Here is a 21,120-nt window from a genome sequence, read left to right on the forward strand (position 1 = left end):
TCCCTGACAATCCCTCTGTGGTTTCACATCCTGCTTCCCTCCCCTTCCCAGGAACTGTCCTTGCCAAACCCAGGGTTGGGAATGTGAACTTCCCTGAGCAGGGGTCAGCGAGTGAGTGCAATCTCTGTTTCACAGGTGGGGACAATCCAATCGTGTCACTGCTGGGCTGATGTCAGGACCAGGACTCACCTGCATGCAAAGGTTTCTAAGCCCCTGCTGGTAGGTGCCTCTAAAGTTGATTATTTGGTGTTCAAGGTTGAAAAATTACCCTCTTCTTTAAGAAACCAAGAGTATGACAGTCAAATCCAAGAATTCAGGTTTTGTATTAGGTTTTTCCTTCTTTCTCAGCTGGTTTCCTCAGAAGTGAGATGGCTCATTCTAACCTCTGAAAGGCCTTTTTGGCTTGTTCCATTTCTGCTCCCATGAGGGACTTTCTTTAGAAAGAATTGTTGTTCTGAGATGCTGTTAATTCTTCTCAGTGCCTGTAAAATCTACAACTTCTTCACTTTAATTGGTCTTGAGGTTTTCAGTTTACTCAACAATATTAACCAGGCTTCTTTCTCTAATGCCCTTGGGCTCCTCTGCCAAATAGTCTTAGAATAGGAATGTCCACATTTTATTTTGGTGGAGATTAAAATATTCATTAAACATCAGCTTTTTTTAATGCTGCCACCTTTTTATTTATATTCAGAAGGTTGTGAGATGTGCTTATAAGGATATACTTAAGGAGCATATGCTTTGAATCTTTTAGCTTAGCCTGATGTTAAATGAGATTTGAAACTCATTAAATGTAATTTAAATTTAAAATACTCTCTTTTGGGAGCAGCTTGTTGCGTGGTAACCTCTGCTGCAAGAAGGATGGTTCCTTTGGGCATGATATATTCTAGATATACACATGGGTGACTTCAAATTGCAGCGTCAAAAGTGGCATCACTGAATCCACACCACTTGAGTTTTTATAGCTTTGGCTTTTGCCCAAATGAGTCAGGAACTGCATCCCACAGAATTCCAGACTTTTTGTTGATGTCAAAATACCTTGCTCAGAGCAAAATGGCTGCCAGATGTCCTTCCCCCAGAGACTTGGCTTGCTGGCATCACTGAGAGGAGCAATTCCTGTGTTTGAGGCCATCCTCCATGTGGTTGCATCATGCATTAATAGCTTGGCTTCCATGGAAGTGTTGGTGCCTCCCAGGACTTTGCCTGGGCCATGGAAAGCTGCTTTTCTACTTGGAAAGCTGCCCAGCTCTGCTGTCCCTGGGCATGGAGGGGCATAAGCAGCAGCTTCATGCTCTGCTGGTGTATAATAAAAAACAAAACCAACAAAAAAAAAAAAACCACAAAAACCCCCAATATAATAAATATAAAATATATTATATAATATATATATAATATATATAAAATATATAATATGTATTATATATTTTATATATAATATATAATATGTATTATATAATATATAATATGTATTATATAATATATAATATATATTGTATATAATGTATATTATGTAATATATAATATATATTATATAATATATGTAATATTATATATATATATATATATATATATATATATATATATATATATATATATATATATATATATATATATAATATTATATCATATATATGCCTATAATAAATAATATATTTATAATATAAAATAATCATGGCCAGGCTGGGACCACAACTGGTGCTGCAGCTCTGAGGCAGTGAGCAACTCCTCCTCTGTGGGATTGCCTTTGGATTTGTTTTATATGTATCTTAAAAAGGAGTTTTATTAATCTGCTGGAATAGATTTCTTTATAGACAATCTGGAGAAAAACAGGCCTCTGTTCCTGAATGGTTTTTAAAATGACAAATAAATGGTTAAAAGAAGGGAAATCTCTGTTTAGATTAACAAAATAACTTTTTTCTTACTGAATCCATGAACCTCTTCCTATATATATGCCCAGCAGTCTGGTCTAGCAGCAGAGATGGATAGAATGTCAAGCTTGATAGATTGTTGGAGCTGGTTTTTGGTAGTTAAACAATAATGGAGCTGTTGTGTGCTTGCAGGGAAACACTGAGCTCTGTGTGCAGACTGCAGCCTGGAGAAAGTTCCAATTGTTCCAGAGAAGGGAGAGCTCTAAAATGCAGCTTCTGTGGCTGCTGGCACAGCTGGCCAGATCCCTGCCTGTCCTGAGGCCCTTGCACAAGCATTGCAGGAGAGTTTGGAAACTGTTTATTTTTCAGATTCCAAGTAAAATGTAGATTTCCAAGTCTCCTGTGACTGTATAATGCAAAGAGCAGCAATCTCAGCTGGTTTTTATGTAGAGGCTGTTCCAGGCTCTTGGAGCTCAGGGCCAGGTTCCTGCCAGTCAGGCAGAGGCTGAGATTGCACAATCCATGCCTGGTGTCTCAGAGATGGAAAAGCTGATCAGTTGTGGCAGGGGATCATGGAATTCCTTGTCAGCTCAGCCAGACCTGATCTCTCACTGTGCATCTTCTTGTGCAGAGGGCTCTGGGGTAGGAGGAGCAAAATTTTGTCTCTAATGCAGAAGAGAAACATGAATTTAATAAAAATAAAGCCCAAACCATCAGTGTCCTTTTTGGCAAACTGCTTTTCTATTCCTGCTGTTATTTATACTATTTTTTACTTGCTCCTTTGACCTGAATACAGATCACAGACAGATTTTTGCAATGGAAATACCTCAGGAATTCATTCTGAGTGAAGGAATTCCTGGAAAGAACTGAAATATGTTGTTCAGCTCACTGACAGGCTTCAGGGGTAACGTGGGATGCCTACAAGGTGTGCAGCTGGAATTCAAAGCACCTACAAATGACTGCTTGTGTATGGCAAAATAACACACTTAGAAACAAAACCCTTGCAGCATTTCTTTTTATCTGCCTTCAGAGGCACCTCAAATCTGCAAATAACCTTATCTGATCACCCTGATACCATCTCTGAACTGTGAAAACCTATTTCAGGCTTTCAGCTGTGTGTGTTTTAGAGAGAACACACAACACATTTAACGCAGTTTTTCCACTTTTATCCCTTGGAACCCTTAGCATTGCATGATTTCAGTTTGTTCAGCTCTTGCTGTGGTAAAGGCCATTTCTATCAGGTTTTCAAACAATGTGTTCAACTGCAAATAACGAAGCCTTTTCATGCAGCAGAATGTAGGCAGAGCCCAGGCTGGGCCATGAAAGGCTTCACTTTGTCTGAGGGAAGTAAGATGATCATTCTTGGAATGAGTCCTGTCTCCCTCAGTGCTGCTCTGCCCAAAGCCACACTCACTTGGTAAAACATTGTTCTGGAGGCCTGAGCTTGCTTTTTTACTTCTGCATGTGGCTCTTAATAACATCACCTAAAGCTTTCAGTGCTCTGGCAGGAATAAGAGATGCAGGCTTGACATTAAATCTAATTCATGGTGGTATTTCCTAAAAATTCCCCTAAAGAAGGAAAATGTGAAGAAATTGTATAAACTGTTACTGTCCACTTAATCAGCCTTAATGCTTGATATTGGACAAAACAATCTAAATGTATTGACAAAACCTTCTAAAGAAAAGGCTTTTTTTACAACATGTACAAAAGATTTGAGATTTAAAATCCTTGATGTTTTCCTGGCCAGCAGTTTGACAGCATGCTGCCTCCTTCACACCTTATCTTAATTCTGAAGAATATTTGTCTTTTTTTGTTTTGTAGTGTTGTTTCAAAAGCCCACATTTGTCAGTAAAACTTTTATTTTTAAGTTTAAATTCCCCTTTAAGTAAAACCAAGCTTCTTTATTCTGCATGTTGGCCATAATTTTCATTGTGAACTGGGAAAGAGTTCAACCAACCAACCAAAAAAAAAAAAAAGCCAGAAGAAATGAACAAGACTTGCATTGTCTTTTGCACTTGTGTCAAACATGAATTTGGCTCAAAATCATATTGTTTTATCCTGTTTTTTTTTTTTTTTTTTTTTTTTTTTTAATATTCTGTGTTGTAAAATTGTTAGGATGCTCTGCAGAATTGCAAGGAGGTTTTTCACTCACATTTCTTCCCTTAAGTACCTCACTTCTATGAGCTCTGCAGTTCTCTGAAAGTATTTAATTCCATTATGAATATAGTACTGCTTTAAAGAAATGAAATATTGATTCCATTCCCTGATGGGAATTTATTATCTGTATTTTGCTTATGGAAAACTCAAGCACAGAGAACTGAAGTGGCTCAGACTCACAGAGCTGCAAACTGAAACTAAAAATCCTCACCCTGAATTGTCCCACATTATTTATTTCATTACTAATCTGAAAATAACTACCCAATAATATTTTCTGAAATTTGGATTTTAATTTTTTTTTAAAAATAGGAATGTGTGGTATCTCATTTTGTTTGTGTAATCAAAAATAGGTCAGTTTCTGCTGAACTATTGAACTGAGGAAAGTAGAGTTTAAAAGAGAAGAAAGGTCATGCTGATGTTATCAGGTCAGTGGTGGAAAAGATTGTGTCATAAGGAACTTCTTACTGGCAGCAATCCTGTCTGGCTGTGCTGAAATGTCAGATAAATTGTTGTTTGTTTGGGATCTGAGGGCAGAAATGAAGATATTTTGAGGTTTTATTTAAAAAACAAGTATTCTATGTTGTTAGAGGGCTGTGTGAAAGGACTTAATATGTTCCCATCCTCCATGATAGTTGGTCTGGTTTTATTCTGCATGCCCCAGGATTTAGTCTAATATGAAAATCTTGTCTGTCATTTTACAAAGCAAAAAAACCTCCCAGAATGGAAAGAAATGCTCCTGCCAGTTACAGAGAAGCAAAATGAAAATGTGATGGTGCCTGTGTGCTGCAAAGGTTGAAGAAAAACCCCCAATAGAAGGTGAATTTAAAAGCCCAACCAAAACTGAGTAGATTTATTGGTTTCTAAACTCCAGCAATCTCTGGAGCACTGACTCACGATGTCTGAATGTCTGGCCTTGCCAGAAGCCTGCTCTGAAATGTGACCCTGCTGCCTTGGGCCATATATGGGAAATGTCTCCTGTGTGCCACAGGTGGGGAATCCAGGAGATTGCAGGCTGGAGCTTTCCTTTCCTGCTGTGCCCTCAGATTTCTGTGAAATGCCATTCTCTGGGATGGGTCCCACTGGGGTTCCACGTTCAGCACTTGTGGGATCTCAGCACCTCAGGACTGAGGTGCAGAGTGGCCGAGACCACCCTTGGGGGGCTCGGGAGTCCTGGAATGTTGCCAGAAGTGTCTGGTGGCTGCACTTTGATCCTGCACAGGAGACGACACCTGTGTGAGGATGGGAGGAATTCACTGGGTGAATGGTGAAGGGATAAGTTAATTAGAGTGTAAGACACAGGGTTTAGGATTTCTGTACAGGGGGGTCTAAAGAAGTAAGATGGAGGAATTGGGGGCGTGTCCTGTTCTTCTTCTTCTTCTTCTTGGCCTCCATCTTCTGTGGTGATGGTGGCACTTTGGGATTGGTTATTACTAGAAGTGCATTGGTTAATAAGGGTAAAAGGTATTGGGGAAAAATGATAAATATTGTACACGTAACTTCGGGTATAAAGATAAGTGACCGCCCCGGGGGCTCGCAGTGTGCTCATGGCTGGCTGCTGTGCAGACCTCTGTCGGGCTGAAAGAAAATCTTTTAGATAAACAATTAATAAACACCGAGACCGAGAAAAGATCAGAAGTCTCTTCTCGTCCTTTGAAGCGTCGGCTCTTCAAGGCCATCCCTGGGCCTTTCCAGGCCACCTGAACAGCCGAGAAACCAACAAGCACTTTCTGTTTGACCCCATGAGTTGGGTGGGTTTGGGTGAGCTCTGCCATCCCAGGATGCCCCTCCTGCCTCTCTTGGTGCTGCACACAGCTGATTAAAAGGCTTAAAAAAGGATTAAATAACTTAAATGTTCTGCCATAACTGATGCATAAAGATGTGGCAATAAAGGAGAACTGCCTTTTTTTGGATCATGGCTTCAGTTCCCAGAGACAAATATTTACTGAATGGTTTGTGAGCTCTTGCAGAATCTCCTCAGGATGTGCCCCCTCAACTCAGCAACCATGGGACCAGATGGCTGTTGGGTTTGTTCATGTTTCTGTTTGAATAAAGGCCAGATTTCAGGCTGCTTTGTTTTGCATTTCTCAGTCCTTAATGTTCTGCAGAGATTGAGGCTGGAGGGAGAGATGCACAGCCGTCAAACAAGGATGGTGGTGAAGGAACCCATGTAGAACCTTCCAGCCCTAGAAACAAACCCTGCAGATGGCTGGAAATGGACTTTTCCACAGCATCTGTCCCATGAATGCTGTAGAGAGTTCATGTTTGTCCTGCTGGCACACACTGGGTGCTGAGGTTTGAACTTCCCCTCAGTTTTCAAGCTCTTCTTCTGGGCTGCATGCAAGCAATTCTGAATTTCAAATGCTTCCGTGCTAAATGGAGATTGGCACAGGAATAATATTTATGGAAATGCTTTAAGAGTACAACTTCAAAGTCCCTCTCAAAGTTCCACCTGTGTTAACTTCCTTCACATGAGAGTGGGGTGTTTTCCCTTGTCCACGGATAAGGTGACTAAACCATAAACAAACTCACTTTTTTATTGTGCTGTCTTTTGTTATCTCAGGAACAAAACCAGTCCTCAGGTTTGTACTCAACATCCTGGACCTTTTTTTAACTGCTGACTAATTTCTAAGTATTTCTGCAGCCTGGGAGGGCAGAGCTTCCCACAATGTGTGTTAGATGTGACGTGTGAGCTGCTCTGTGTACGTGTGTGCTGGAGGAGAAGATCTGCAGCTGCATTTTCTTCTATTTCAGCACCTAGTTTGGATTTGAATTCAGATTAATTTGGAATAGGCATAGCTATGAAATGAGTCTGCAGTGTTTGTACTTGTTATGATGTGCCTCAGTTATATACATCCAGATCTGTTTCAGTCCAGCCAAATAAAAATTATCTTTTTTCAGGCTCCAGTTAAATAGGTTAGAGGTTGCCTGCCAGTCTGCACAGAGCTGTGGTGCATCCACTCCTACTGCACGTACACTTTTCCACTTGTATAAATTCCATGGGGTTTTGGTTCATTTTCTACCAGAATGTACAAAAGATTTGAATTAGGAATCTGGAATAAGGTGGGGAGAAGAGTAGGTTCGGCATGTGAGGAGTTTGGACACTATATTTTGATTTTGGAGGGGTGAAATTTCGAAGTTTGCTGGTTAAAAATAAACCCATAGCTTGGCATGACAAGTAATTTCCAGGATTTCCAACTGATGTTGTAATTTATCAGCAAACACTCTGAATTTTGGGTGCCTGAGACACAGTGATAGCTCAGAGTCTGTGGAGCTTTAGGGCCAATTGTAATCCCAGTTGCAGGGAAATTTACTGTAATTCTGGCTAGTCTTGTCCAACCCCAAATTTGAGGAGCTGTATCTAAAATAATGCACCTCTTTCTTCTCCTTTCAAACTCCCCCATATCCTTGTGCTTCATTCCAGAGCTGAACTGTTGGGGAATATGTAATTTATGCAGTTGTCATAATGAAACAAAATGTAATTGTGCCAGGGATTCCAGTGGGAATAGCTTGATCTCTTTTTACCTGAAATAGGTAACTTGAGATATGATGAAAATACAAATTTATATCCTTTCCCCTCCCCTTTTTTCTCCAGCTCCCTGAATTCCCCCATTTAGGAGAAGGGTATCATTAAAGCATCTGCCAGTGGTTACCTTCTCCCATGTGAAATCACCTTCCAGCAGAGGGGATTCCAGGCTGCTCCCTGGTTCAGCTGTGGATCTGCTCCTGTTTGTTTGCAATACCCAAACACTGAAGTCACTGGGTCCACAGCAGTGTTTTTGCAGCACAGCAGAAACTTATTTTCAGCAAGTTTCTATTCTGGGCATTGTAAAATGTGCTGAGAGAGGGAGGTATTTGTGGTGTGAGAGGAGGAGGAGGAGGAGGAAGACTCCCTGAAAAGCTCCTGCTGTGCCTTTGGAGCCTCTTTGTGACTTCCAGGTAGGCACAGGTCCAGGAGACCTCCCCAGCTGTCATGGAAGAGTGGTTAAGGTGGGTTTTGAGATGAAATCTGGATGGGATGGACCCTTCCTGGAGTAGGGCTGGTCAGGGAAGCTGCACAGTTATTGAAATGTTCAGGTTTTCATTGAGAATTCATTGCTGTCTATTGAAATTACAGTTTTAGCAGTAACCCATGCAGCTGAATCAAGGAAAACCTGTGAGGATAGGAATGAACAGAGAGAAAAATCCAGCATGGAGCTTTTTCTCCATGTGAAAAGCACTGGTTGAGTTGAGAGGGGATAGTCCAGGATTCCTGGACTGCTCCTTGCTGACATTTTGGTGGAGAGCTTCCACTTTCAGTGACACTTTTGGGTGTGAGACTGAGGATAGAGCCACATCCAGCCATGCAGGATGCTGGGAATGGTGATAAAACAGCACTCTGGAATCTTGCTTCTCCAGTGTCCTTTCTTCTCCTCCTCACTTGGGTCATGCTATAATTACAACTGACTTAATTCAGCCTTGCTGATGAATATCAAACCAGTGGGAAAGAGCACAGCAGCTTTTAGAATTGCTGTTCAGCAAAGGGGAGAATGGAAGGGAGATAAGCCCAAGGTCACAGCATGTCCCTTGGGAACAGGTATGGATTAAGGAGTTGAGGTAGACTGGGTAAAAAAAAAATTTTTCTAAATTATTATTTTTAGAAATCCATAGTGATTTAATTAATGACTTTGTTTTGGTTTCTGTTAACTTGCTGGGAGAATGTCACTGACTTGCAAAAGAAAAAGGCAATTGGCTTTGCATCTTGGCAGATGTCTCAAGACCTAATTACAGTTAATAGCAAAAAGAACTTTTTATCTAAATATTTTTCAATATATAAAATGAAACTTTGGGTCAAAATAAACAGTTTATATTAAAATAATACTCACCCAGGTATCCAGTTCCTTACAAAACAGGATTTCCAAGCTTATCATGTTAAAATGGGGAAATTTGGTGTTGTGCTACAGAGGAGAGGGAAAGTGGGTGAGAGTTGAGTTTGCAATTCCAGGTGCAAAGCTGGGACTCAAGTGAGAAGGTGTCTGTTTTGGAATTAGCTTCCTCTCAATGCTCTATAAATCCCACAGCTTTCTAAAACCATTTTCTCCATTTCAAATGGGAATTGCAGCTCTCTAGTTACAAAGAGGTGCTTGAAGCTGAGATCTTTGTGCTTGTAACAGTGCTGGTGGGATTCCAGGTGGAGATCTGTGTGTAAACCTCCCGAACATCATCAGCTGTTGCTGGCAGTACTGATAAGCTCTGCTACAGCTGCAAAATGCTCTTGGAATACCTGCTGGATTTTTGTAATAAGAACTCATAATTTTCCTCTCAGCTAAGCCAATTTTCCAAGGGCTTACCTGGCAAATGTAAACCAGGTTAGAGCAGCATAAAAGGGGCTTTGTCTGCACCGTGGTTTCCTCTGTGCCACGCAAGTGGGAGGTGATTTTTGGTGCTTCTCTGGGCTCAGCAGCAGCTGAAGGCGTTTCAGCAGAGATGTGTGGCCCCATTCCAGCTTTTTCCTGCTCTGCCTTGCACCCTGCCCCAGCAGGCTGCCCTGTTTACTCTCTGCTCAATGGATGTCACTTCCTTCATTGAAATGCTGGTGCGTGGCCAGGTCCCTTCCCCTGGGCTCGCAGCGATCCAGCTGTGCCACGCTCGGGATCTGCTGAGCCCACACACACAGGAGGCTTTGGGAGGCATCTCCAGGGTGCAGAGCACAGGTGCAGCTGTGGTGAGGAGGGGCTGAAGATGGATTGTTGCTGCTGGGCATGGGCTGTGCCTCCAATTCCAGCCAGGGACTGCGTGGGGAAGGTGTAGCAGCGTCTGGAATGGGGTGCCAGTGCCAGCCTGCTCTGGGCAGCCTCTGGACATGAGGGTGTGGGTGCTGTTCAAGGGCACCCCCTGATGTGCACTCCTGGATGAACAGGATCACAGCCAAAGGGACACAGAAATCCTGGACTCCCTGTTCTGTGCGGACTGACCTGAGCTCTCTGCCTTTGTAGCTGACCAAGGTCCCACCTGAAGAGTTCTAAACTGACATCACAGTTGCTGATCAGACTGGTGAGCAATTAAATATTTGTCTTTGTTGCATATTTAGATGATTATAGATGGGAAATGTCTCCAGGCTTTTGGAAGGCACAGCACAAAATGGAAAAGTGTTTCCTCCTTCCATGACACAATTTCTTGTGTCTCCCCCATCTTAGCTGTGATCCAGTGCTGGTATTTATTTACTCATTTTTTCAAGGTGTGCATGCTGTCACCTTGGGCAGGTGAAGTAGTACCTTTACTCATAAACATATTTTCCCATCCCTACATAAAAATCTGACAGTTTCAGTCCAGTTATTTTATACAGTAAATTAGATGTACATTCCTTATGACAGATTTGTGTTCCATCTCTTCCTTTTCTCCTGCTCTGTACTGATTGAGACACCACGTCTGCAAATGTCATGCTCAGACTGGCAGCCTGCTTCCTTCCCTTGTCCCCTCTGCAAGTGCCTCATTTGCTGACTTTTCCAGCTGTCCCAACATATGGCTGCTCCCACTTATCATAATTCAGGTCTGTGCCTGGAACAAAGTCTGATAAAAATAATGCTTTGTGCATAAGTGGCATTTGAGCAGATTATTCTATAGCTCTGTTATCAAGCAAATACTGTTTTTTTTGACCTTACTATGAATTCAGTTTGGAAGTGGTAGGTCATTAGTGAAACTAATTTTAGCAAGGCATTTCTTATCAGTGCAGGTTTGTTGAAATAAAAAAAAGTAGTAAATTGTAACAATGAGCAATTGTGCAACACTATTAATGGGGCCAAGGTGGTTAACTCATTAAATACTTCAGCCATGTCAAACAGCATTCATCAAAGTGAGATCTGATCCATTTTGCAGGGATTAATAACAAAAATAGTAATTTTAAAAGAGACCTATCAATACATTAGTGTTTTAAAGCCACACTGCCATTTCTGGCCTCCTGAACAATTTCCTTGATCTGCAGGCTACCAGAAGTAGCAGGAACAAATGAATTTGTGCTCAGCATTATCCCAGGTTGGTGTGTGGTGTTGAAAGTTGTCTCACTGGTGTTGTGGAGTAGTGTTCTGGTTTGAAAAGGAAGTGAATTTTTTGGGAGGTTTTAATTCTGAGTTCTGTGTATTTTTTTTCTATAGTTGTAGGTTAATGAAGTTTTTTTTTTTTTGCCTTTATTCCTAAGTTGAAGCCTGCTTTGCTCTACTCCTGGTCACATCTCACAGCAGACACCAGGGAGAATATATTTTCATGGGGCCCCTGGCATGACAAGGACACAGAGTCTGTGTTGGTGTGGAGCACCTGCAGCTGCTCACTGCAGGTCCTGAAGGCTGCAGAAGGTTCTGGATGGGAAGCAAAGGAGGATGTCTGTCCATGGGTGAGGGCAGAGAGGAGCTGGGTGGTTCCTTGGGGTGAGCAGAGGAGGTGTGAGGCAGCTGTGGGGCTGCTGGCCCTGGCAGAGCTGCTCTCTTGCATCTCCCTCCCTTTTTGGCACCCAGCTCCATCTGCAGCAGCCTCAGGGGTCATCAGCCCTGCTGTTCCAGTGGTTAAAGGCCTCTCAGGAGCAGAACTACTTGCTGCTGTGGTTTCTTCTTGTGTGGGAGTGGAATCAGCTGCTCCTGGGAGCTCAGTTGCTTTTGATCCCTTGATGGAAGTGTCTCCTTGGTGCTGCTGCATTCCAGCTGCTGAATTCCTGAGCAGTCACGACAAGGAGCCAGGCCCAGTCCTTGAGAGCTTTATTATACAGAGCTGGAAGCTCATTGATTCTGAGATGTTCCTTGGCTTGCTCTAGTCCCTTGTTGTTTGTACCCTTAGGAAAATAAAGGCAGATTTTATATTCAAACATAAACCACAGTTTCCCTCTGCAGCCACAGCCCAGCCTTTGATGAAATCCATTTCTTACACATGCATAATAATGTGTCATAATTGTGTAATAACTCCTGTGTGGAGGCTGTGATCCCTGCTACTCCAGCTAGCAAGGTTAGGGCAGTGATATTGCATATGGAGTGAGAACCTGAGTTCAAACACTTTTTTAAATGAAGATGGGAAGTATAAGAATCCAGGGCTGCATTATGAATTCTGTATTCAACTATGTATGGGAGGGAAACTTTGACATCACTGGTATTTCCTTCAGAATTAAATTAATTCAGACTTCTTGGCATTGTGTAGAACATGTTAATGAACTGGTGATGAAATGAATTTCACTTTCCTGTTTAAATCCAGTCAAGAGAGTTGTGGCATATATAAAAAATAAATAATCAAATCAATAAAAGCAGTCCAGCAGAGCATGGTGGAGTGCTGGCACCACTTTGTCCATGGGAAGCACCTCCCTGCCATTTACTGGATTTCTTTTGGCTTTCCTTAAAGCAACTGAAGAGAGAAGATGAAACAGCCCCTTCCCAGGGTGCTGACTGCCACGTGGGTGGATGTGTTTGCAGGTCCAGCACAGACTGTTTGATCTGGTGTCTCCACCCTTGGTGAAACTCCCTCTCCCTTTGCCCTGGCAGATGCTCCAAGCACAACGTGCACTCAGCATTTAGGGCAGGTGGTTTTTGGCTGCCAGCAGTCACTGTTGGGCCCCTGCCATGGAGCTTCCAGTTTGCCAAACCCAGCTCAGGCAGTTGTTTCTGTGGCTCCATGAGGCAGTGCAGGCACCTTGTCCAAGGATAATGCTGCTATCAGTAGTGCCTATAATGTCAGCTGTGCCAGTAAGTCCACATCTTTTATTCAAGATGTTCCTGAAATCCATGCTGTCATTAAGTTTTCCAAGCTGTCACACTGTTATTAGCCAAGTTACTGGAAGTATTTTCCTAACCCTGAAGCACAACACACAAGTAGCTCTTTCCACTGGGTGTTCTTTTATCTGGGCATTAATTTGTCACTTTGGTGTAGCTGTGGAGCTCCTTGGGTGCAGAACAGCAGCTCCTTTGCAGGGAATTGACAGGATTTAGACAGGGCAGGACTCTATGATTCTGACCTTCAGACTGCCACATCTGTACCATCCATCCATCCATCCATCCATCCATCCATCCATCCATCCATCCATCCATCCATCCAGGAAATGAGCAGTTCCTGAGCTGTGCTGACCACGTACCTCCAGATGGGTAAGAGAATAAGTAAGGGAATAATTTTTTCTGTAACAAACATTGTAAGAGTTATTAAGGAAATTATCAGCCTGAAATTCCACTGAGGCATTCTGCTTGTAATTTGGAGTTCTCTGTCAGTGGCAGAGCTCATTTCCTTGGCTCTAAAGCTGATCCTGTCCAGAACAATGGAAAATCAGCTGCTGAATCTTACCTGTATTTCTTGCTGCTGCAGAGGTGTTTTACATCTGTGCTCCTTTTTATACCTTTGGAAAAATGTTGTGGATCAGAGGACAGCCCTGGTTGTTCAGTTGTTTGTTCATGAGCATTTCCCTTTATGCTTTTGCAGTTGAGCAGGATTAAGGTTCTTCTAAAACAACATCTGAGCTTTTTGTTGGCCTTTTTATTCCTGGCAATCACAGAGCTACAACCCCAGCTGAATGCTGAGCTCTGTCTTGTTTTATCCCAGTTTGTGCACTGCCTTGTGTTTTTCTTCTCAATGTTTGACATGTTGCAATGTTCCAGAGTGAATTAGTAGGCTGTCTTTTTCTAGGAAAACAAAGTTTTTGGGGGCAGGCAGTAGCATTTGTGTATTCTCTTATCGTGGGTGGCCTTCAGCTTGCAGGGGTCCTTGAAACAGGAAGGGAGCTGAACTCTGGATGCAGTTTTCCACTGCTCTGGAGGCTGTGAATGCTTGTTGGACTGTGCAGCTTTCATGTTGTTTAGATTTGTGATTCCTCAGAACAAATTAAACCTCCCAAAGAACTTGATTTCAAGTAGAAATTCTGTATTTTTGCAAAAGAAAGGCTCTGTTAACTGAGTGGGACAGAGCTGGAAATTAACATGCAGAGAGAAAAAAAAATAATTGTTTCTTTTATCTGTGCCATCTGAAGTGTGTGTTTGATTGCAGGGCAAAGCTAATAGAGATGAATGATAGATTATTTCTGTTGGTGCAGTGCTTTCCTCTGTGTATTTATTGGGATCTCCTTGCCAGCCTAAGAGCAATCCACACTATTTATTGAGACCTGGTGTCATTTCCAGTGCAGCAATGAACAATCAGCCCCACCACGAATCCATGGTGTGAATGTGTAGGTTTGGATTTAAACTCTGCAATGTGCTGAGCCTGCAGGGAGGGCTCCTGGCTCAGCTCACACTGTGGGCTTTGAAAAGCATCTCTGCAGGACAGCACGGACTCTGAGCAGCCAAATTCAGCCAGGTTCTGAAAGGATCAAAGATGCCACTAAAGCAACACATACTGGAACAGCACCAGAGTGCAAAAGCTTCCCCAATTCAAGTACATCAGCCCCAAAGTTTCAGCACAGCTTAAAAAAAGAATTATTATACCCAGTAACCTTTAGGATTCCCTTCCCAGCCCCATTCCCCTGGGAATCTGGAGTTTCACAGTGACAATACTTACTGAGTAACAAGCAATGAATTTGCTGTGCAGCTGAGAGATGTTTTATTTCCAGAAGTTTATAAAATCAAGCAGTTGCTGAGCACTATCAGTGAGGGAGCTGATTTTTAAGACATAAAAGAAACAGTTCAGGAACTCCCATGTGAGAGCAGAAATGCAGAGGAGGCAATTTGTATTCAGTTTAGCCCTAAGTGATGACACATGGTGTGTGCTCCAGAAGCTGAATGCCCAGATGAATTCAGATTTCTTTGTAAACTCCCAAAAGCAAGTTTATAGCAGTGTATTTCTGGAATATTGCAGCAGAGGTGGTCTGAGAAGACTTTGGAACTGAGCATTTTGCACGGGACTGTGTTAGGATTTTTGGTAAGTGTGTGTGTGTGTGTGTGTGTGTGTGTATATTTTACATATAAAATTTGACTTGAAAAAAATAAACAAATGATTTTGTGTTTCAGCTGCAGTTGTTTTCCCAAGCAAGTTACCAAAGTCAGTATTTGATTTTCTTGCATTACTGGCATTGAGCTGCTGTGTGATGGTTCAGCCTTGTAATGCTGTAAATTCAGCCTAGAACTTCAGTGTGTGAAATCAGTGGCTTGTTTGTCCTTGCTTTTATTTTATCTTTTTGGGTTTGTAGCTGTAAATCTGTAGAGGGTTTTAGGATAAAGCTGAGGAATGGCCATCCTGCTGCTGATTTTATTTAACTGTTCTGTGCTATATAATTTGAATTTTTGTGTTCTTTTCCTGATGCATTATTACATCTTGGTAAGTATTGCACCTTATGTGAAATAGAAACAGCCTGTTAGAGCAAACTCAGAATCTGATATAGCCAAGTGGAACATAAAATTTATCTTATCTTCTTTGTAGTCTCTTAACTCTATGAAGTTCCAGTAATAAAATTCTTTTGATCTTTATTTGTCCCTTTTCACCAAGGCTGCATCATGCTGGACCGAACGTGTGGGCTTTGTGTGCGCTCGGCAGAGGAAGGATCAACACTGACAAAACACGCTGTTAAAAATGAACCAGGGCTGGGCACTGACCTGCACTTGCTGCTTTGCTGTCCCCTCAGGTGCCAGGCTGTGTCCCAGCCCCTGACAGTGTTTTCCTGGCAGGTACTATGTGGGCAAGCTGCTGTAACTGGTTCTGTGTGGATGGCTCCCCTGAGGAGATGCAGCCGGCGCCGGCAGCGCGGGCCCAGGCCTACTCCAACCCTGGCTACAGCTCCTTCCCCTCTCCCACGGCCTCTGAGCACAGCTGCAAAGCCTGTGGGGTGCACTTTGACAGCTCCTCCAGCAAGGTGAGTGCTCAGCCTGCCTTCATTCACCCACAGACACACATTTGGTACACAAATCCTCTGCACATCCCATGTGGCAGGAGACAGCTCACCTTGGCTCTGGGTCTTCAGTCATTCTGTCACAATTAATGTGTTTAAGTTTTTCTAAGCCTTCTGATGTTTACATTCTTGTAATGAACTTTCTCACACAGTTTATGTAAATAACTCAATGTTTTGCATTCTTTTATGTAGGAGGAGGAATTTATTGGGCTGTTGGTTTGTCCAGTGTCATTGGAGAGGTGGCACTGTCATGCTCCAATCCATTGTCACTTCTGGAAATCTATAAATGTTGGAGTCAGAATGAAACTTTCCCTCTTTTTTACCTTGGGCAATCCAGTGTCCACGTTGTTTTATTTCATGTCCTCGAGTGACAAATGTGACTGGAAATCCTTCAGCAGATTTCCTCAATGAGAAAGCCAAACTGTTGATAATCACTTAAAGAAGCATTAACTTGAGCATAAGTTACTAAATTTCTTATTTAAAAGCACTAATGTCCTTTAAAAATAAATATTGGGGCAAGAAGTTTTATAATGTTTGTGCTTTCAATAAAGGAAGGTCTTCCTGCCTGTTTTCTAAACAATTGTTGCTCAAACTAAAAGCCAGTGAAGTTTTTGAGGGTGTGTGTAGAACTGCTGAGCAAAACTAGCCCCAGACCAAACCCAGATCAATTTTATCTTACTTGTAAACTTGATTTGTGGGTGTATAAATGCCAAAATAATTGGTACCACAAGACTTAATTTGACAGCAGACCCTGCCTGGGGCATTATTTGGTCATGGTGGGTCCTTTAATGCTGCTTGAAAATGTTCCAGTGAGGAAAATTGTTCTGTGTCCACACTCTGTGGCTTAAGAAGTGTCTGATCTATAGTCACTGAACTTAAGGATGTGAGAATTTAAAAATAATGGTGAATTCTGGCCACAGCCCTTTTAGATTATTTGAGAAAGTTCATAAATTGGTTTTCCTTGCACTTTTTATTTCTGCATGAGGACACACATCTGAGGAATGGTGGGGCTTGGCAGAGCTGCTGCTTTCTGCTCCCAGAGCAGCAGGGTGTTGATGCATTTTTGCACTGAGGAGTGCAGTTACTTCAGGAATCAAAGTCTGGTGATAAATTGTGGGGTGTGTGAGTGAGCTGAGGCTGCTCCTGGTGCTGGGTCAGCTCCAGTGGGGCCCTCCCTGTCTGTGACTCTGTAATTTTGTCTTTGACATTGTCCTCATTCAGCCACATGTCCTTGTGGAGAGGTAACCTGGACCCAGCACTTGCTGTTGGGCATGGTTGCCAATAGTGGCTGGAGATAACTGTGAAATGAAACCACTTCAGGCAGCTGTGAGCTCAGCAGCACAAGCACAGCCCTGTTTGCCCCAGGATCTCCTAAATACCTGTTCTGTGTGAGCTGCCCTCAGAGCAGTGTCTGGTTCAGAGCCATCAGTGGCTCCAGCTGAGCTCTCTGACTCAGGAGAGGGAATGCTCTGGTGCACAAATTGTAGAGGATCTGCTAAAGCTGTTGAAAACATTCCTGCCCTCAGCAGCTTCCTCCTTTTCCTGTGGGGTCTGTACCTGTGCTCATGTCCAGCTGCTCCTGCTCCAGGCTGTCAGGGAAATCAGAGTTTATATTCTGTGTTCCAGAGGGGCTCCCCAACCTCCTCCCACCTTCCTGCTGCCCAGCTCCTGAGCAGGGATCTCTGGGGCTGACTGGAGCCCTGTGCTGCAGGTGGGAGTGCTGGAACAGCTGAGGAGGGGCTGCCAGGCTCACCCCTGAGCTCTCTGGGGGAATGAAAACATCCCTTGGAACAGCCTGGTGTGTTTGTGAGCCATGGGAACTCCTCAGTGCTGTTGCTTGTAGTAGATAGGGTCAGGCGTTCAGAAAATCTCGCCATGTCACAGAAAGCAGCAAGATTCCTCTCCCCCTAACGCCTAATAATAAAAAATCACCCAAAAATGTAGTCCCCCCTAACATTAGTAACTTTCAACTCCTTATTAACCAATTACAATAAAGTAAAACCCCCTGACTTAAAAAAAAACCTTCCCTAGTATAAAACCCAACAAAACAAAACAATAAAAACCTTTAAACCATGCACCACGTTAGTACCTGTGTGTATTCTTAACCCAAACAACCCTAAAAAGTTTGAATCGCTGTAGCGTTTCCTCAAAACCAAGTCACCTTGCCTTACATCAAAAAACAACAGTTGCTATGCAGGGAGCAGTGTGTGAAATCTCACTGTGCTGCAGGGACAGCATGGAAAGCTGCATTCTCTCCTGGGAGAGCAGCACCTTTGAACTGCAGTGACCAGTTCATGTTTATTCTGAAATACAGGGGATAAAAATGAATTCCTTCTGCACTGGTGGCCATGAGGATAGTCTAGATTGCTTCAAAAAACCCCAAACCCAACAAACTAACAAAAAACCCCCCACATAAAGCATTTCAGGGCTGTCTGACCATGCTGTCAGTGAGCAGCAGGCAGATGTGGCCTGACCTTTTAGGAAAGTTTTAATGTGCAACAACATTTGAAACTAATCCTTCTGAAGAACACAGTGCCCTGAATTAATGCCCTTTCTGTGAAGTGTAAGAGCTGCTTGATGCTGAGATGTAGCCAAAATATCCATGTTTAAACACTTGCTGCTCAGATACAGGCTGGGGAGGTTTTTTCCTTTCTCTGAAGATAAATCCTAGTGCTGAGCTGCTAAGGCAGAGACATGCCTGGGTTTATTTTCACTTCTCAAATGCATCCTTTGATAACTGAGGTAGGATTACTGTTAACTGCAAGAACATGTTTGATAGGAGAGCCCTTGTGCTGTGTTTGCTGTGTGGTACCTCAAGGTGGGAGTGCTCAAGGGGTTTTCTGGCTGGTGGAAAGTTCTTGGCAATCCAGGGGCTCCCTTTGGAGCCTGCAGGCCATGGGGAGGCTTCCCCTGCCACAGAAAATGGGGCTGCTTCAGAGTTTTGGGTTGTTTTGTGCAGTTTTTGTGTTGTTGGGGTTTTTAAATCTCACTTCATCTGATTGCTGCCATGTCAGAGATGGGGGATTCACAGGGAAGTGTTACCAACAGGGTTATTTTCCACTTCTGTGCCTTTGTGAATTTGTTATGTTCTCCTGCTCTAGGCACACACAGACATCAGTTCCTGTCTCTGCCCTAAAAATTCCCCAAGGAACAGGATTGCTCCTGCAATCACAGGGTCACAAGAAGTCAATTACATATTAATTTTTTTATGGTGATGAAGTTAAGGAAAACTCCTCCAAGCTGGATGTTCTGTGGAAATTGCACTTCCTGCCTTGCTTTGTGATTGGTGAAAGTTACTTTTCCTTGGCAGGCCCCCAAACAGCAGTTTGGAGATAAGGTTTCAAGAGTTTCTCTCTGTGGTAGAAATGTTAAAGTCTTTAAATGCTTGAGCAGGAAATTGGGATTCTTTCCAGTTAGTGTCACTGTGAGTGTAGTGCAGGCTCTGAATGAGGGGCCTGGGAGTGTTAACTGGGGAGCAGGGAGGGTTTCAGCCTGAAAAGGGCATCAGAAGGAGCTTTTGTGAGCAAGATGTGTATCTACACCTGTAAAACATCTGCTTTCTCTCAGCTGGGAAGTAAAAGATGTTCTTCAATCACTAGAGCAGTTCATAAACCAGTTTTTTGTCCTTGAGTTTGTATTTATTACTTCAGCTCCACCTGTGTGTTTTCCCTTGCACAGCTCTGAAGGATCAGGATGTCAGGATTCCACAGAGGTGCCTGGCTCCTCTGACACTGTGAATTGGCATTTTTAAAAGCACTGAAAACACTTCTCTCTTCCCTCAGGACTTTTTAACATAATGTGGCTGTTCTGCTGCTATTCCTATTGGAAAATGTAGAATTTGCCTTTCCAAAGGGTTGAGCAGTCAAGTTCTGCAGAAGTCAGCATGGACTGTGAGTGCTTGGAATTTTGAAAATCAAGCCCTGAGTGACAAGATCAGAACCAGTATTAAATATAAACATTTAACAACAGAATTCAGTCTGTAAAGTTTTTGACTGTCTGGGGCATAATATTTCTGAACTTCCAACACTTTCTGTCCAGCACTAAATGGTATAAAGTGTGCATATTGTTTTCAAAATAAGCTATTTTTGTATAAACAAATGTCAGTTTTTTTTATGTCTGTGAGATTTTGCTGTTCCCTGTCCTTCTTATGGTGCAACCAAGATTAATTCAGTGATTGCAGCAAATTGGAGGGGAAAAAGGAGGGAGGAACAACATTTGTAGCAGGTATTTATGAAAGAGAAATGTTTTTAAGTAGTTCCTTCAATGTTGGAGCTTCTTAATGCAGAGAGCAATGTGCACAACTAGCTGGAATTCACAATGTGCACAACTAGCTGGAATTCACTCACAAGTCTGCTGCCTCAATCTCAATTTCCTCTGCCTTAAACTGCATGAGCAGGTGCAGAAAATTCCTGTCCTGTGACAGAATTTTGTCAGGATATCACATTTCATTCTGGGCAAATGGAGTGGGAATGGGGCTTCTCTGAGACTCAGTGATTGCTCAGGGATCAATCTTTTTTCTCCTCCAGGAACATGAGTGACCACTGGGGCACTTTTTCATGGATTGGAGGTTTTGATTGTGCTTTGAACATGAGTGACCACTGGGCACTTTTTCATGGATTGGAGGTTTTGGTTGTGCTTTAGGAGCAGCTGCTGCTTCTTGCTGCCTGTGGCACCGTGTGCTGCTGGCACAGGGCAGGGCTGGCTCTGACTCTTCCCCTGTCTCTCCCAGCACATCTGCTTGGACTGCAAGAAGAATTTTTGCACGTCCTGCTCAAACCAGGCCGAGGGTGGGCCCCTGCTCTGCCACCTGTGCCAGCGCTTCCGAGCCACGGCTTTTCAGCGGGAGGAGCTGATCAAGATGAAGGTGAAGGATCTGAGAGATTATTTGGCCCTCCATGAGATTTCCACAGAGTTCTGTCGTGAAAAGGAGGACCTGGTATTCCTGATCCTTGGCCAGCAGCCTGCAATTACCCAGGAAGATCAGATAAGAACAAACACATTTAATACCAGTGCCCATGAACAGCAAGACTTTGTGAGTCACCCCCCAGCCAGCCTGGCCTCTCCTACCTCACACGATGAGTCCTCAGTGTCTGCAGATCCCATCTCAAGTTCAGAAGCTCAGGAACACCAACAGGTACAATCTCTGGCCAGAACCATCTTTTGCAAACTCATTCATCTCCATTTTTGGATTAACTACTAGGATGTTGCATGTGGTTTTGCTGTGTAAAGCTGTGATTTGCTGTCACTGACTTTGATGTGCTGTTCATTATGGAATTAAATTTGGTGGG

At 43.0% G+C, this 21,120-nt stretch overlaps 2 protein-coding genes across 6 annotated transcripts in view; both read left to right on the top strand.

The window, feature by feature from the left end:
- Positions 1-21,120, top strand: part of TAF15 (TATA-box binding protein associated factor 15) — a 504,826-nt gene that overhangs the window by 183,928 nt on the left and 299,778 nt on the right. The window lies entirely within an intron of this gene.
- RFFL (ring finger and FYVE like domain containing E3 ubiquitin protein ligase) overlaps positions 1-21,120 on the top strand; it is a 31,381-nt gene that overhangs the window by 3,615 nt on the left and 6,646 nt on the right. For 3 of the 5 annotated variants that reach the window (XM_059486936.1, XM_059486930.1, XM_059486934.1), the window contains exons 2-4: positions 136-219; positions 15,612-15,796; positions 20,562-20,966. In XM_059486936.1, the coding sequence (XP_059342919.1) occupies positions 15,617-15,796; positions 20,562-20,966 (585 nt within the window). In that variant the 5' untranslated portion in view covers positions 136-219; positions 15,612-15,616. Of the gene's footprint in view, positions 1-135; positions 220-9,663; positions 10,054-14,691; positions 14,869-15,611; positions 15,797-20,561; positions 20,967-21,120 lie in introns of those variants that run through there. The other 2 variants (XM_059486935.1, XM_059486933.1) reach the window with 2 other exon arrangements.

Source organism: Ammospiza nelsoni, chromosome 21, assembly GCF_027579445.1.
Source record: "Ammospiza nelsoni isolate bAmmNel1 chromosome 21, bAmmNel1.pri, whole genome shotgun sequence".
NCBI lineage: Eukaryota > Metazoa > Chordata > Aves > Passeriformes > Passerellidae > Ammospiza > Ammospiza nelsoni.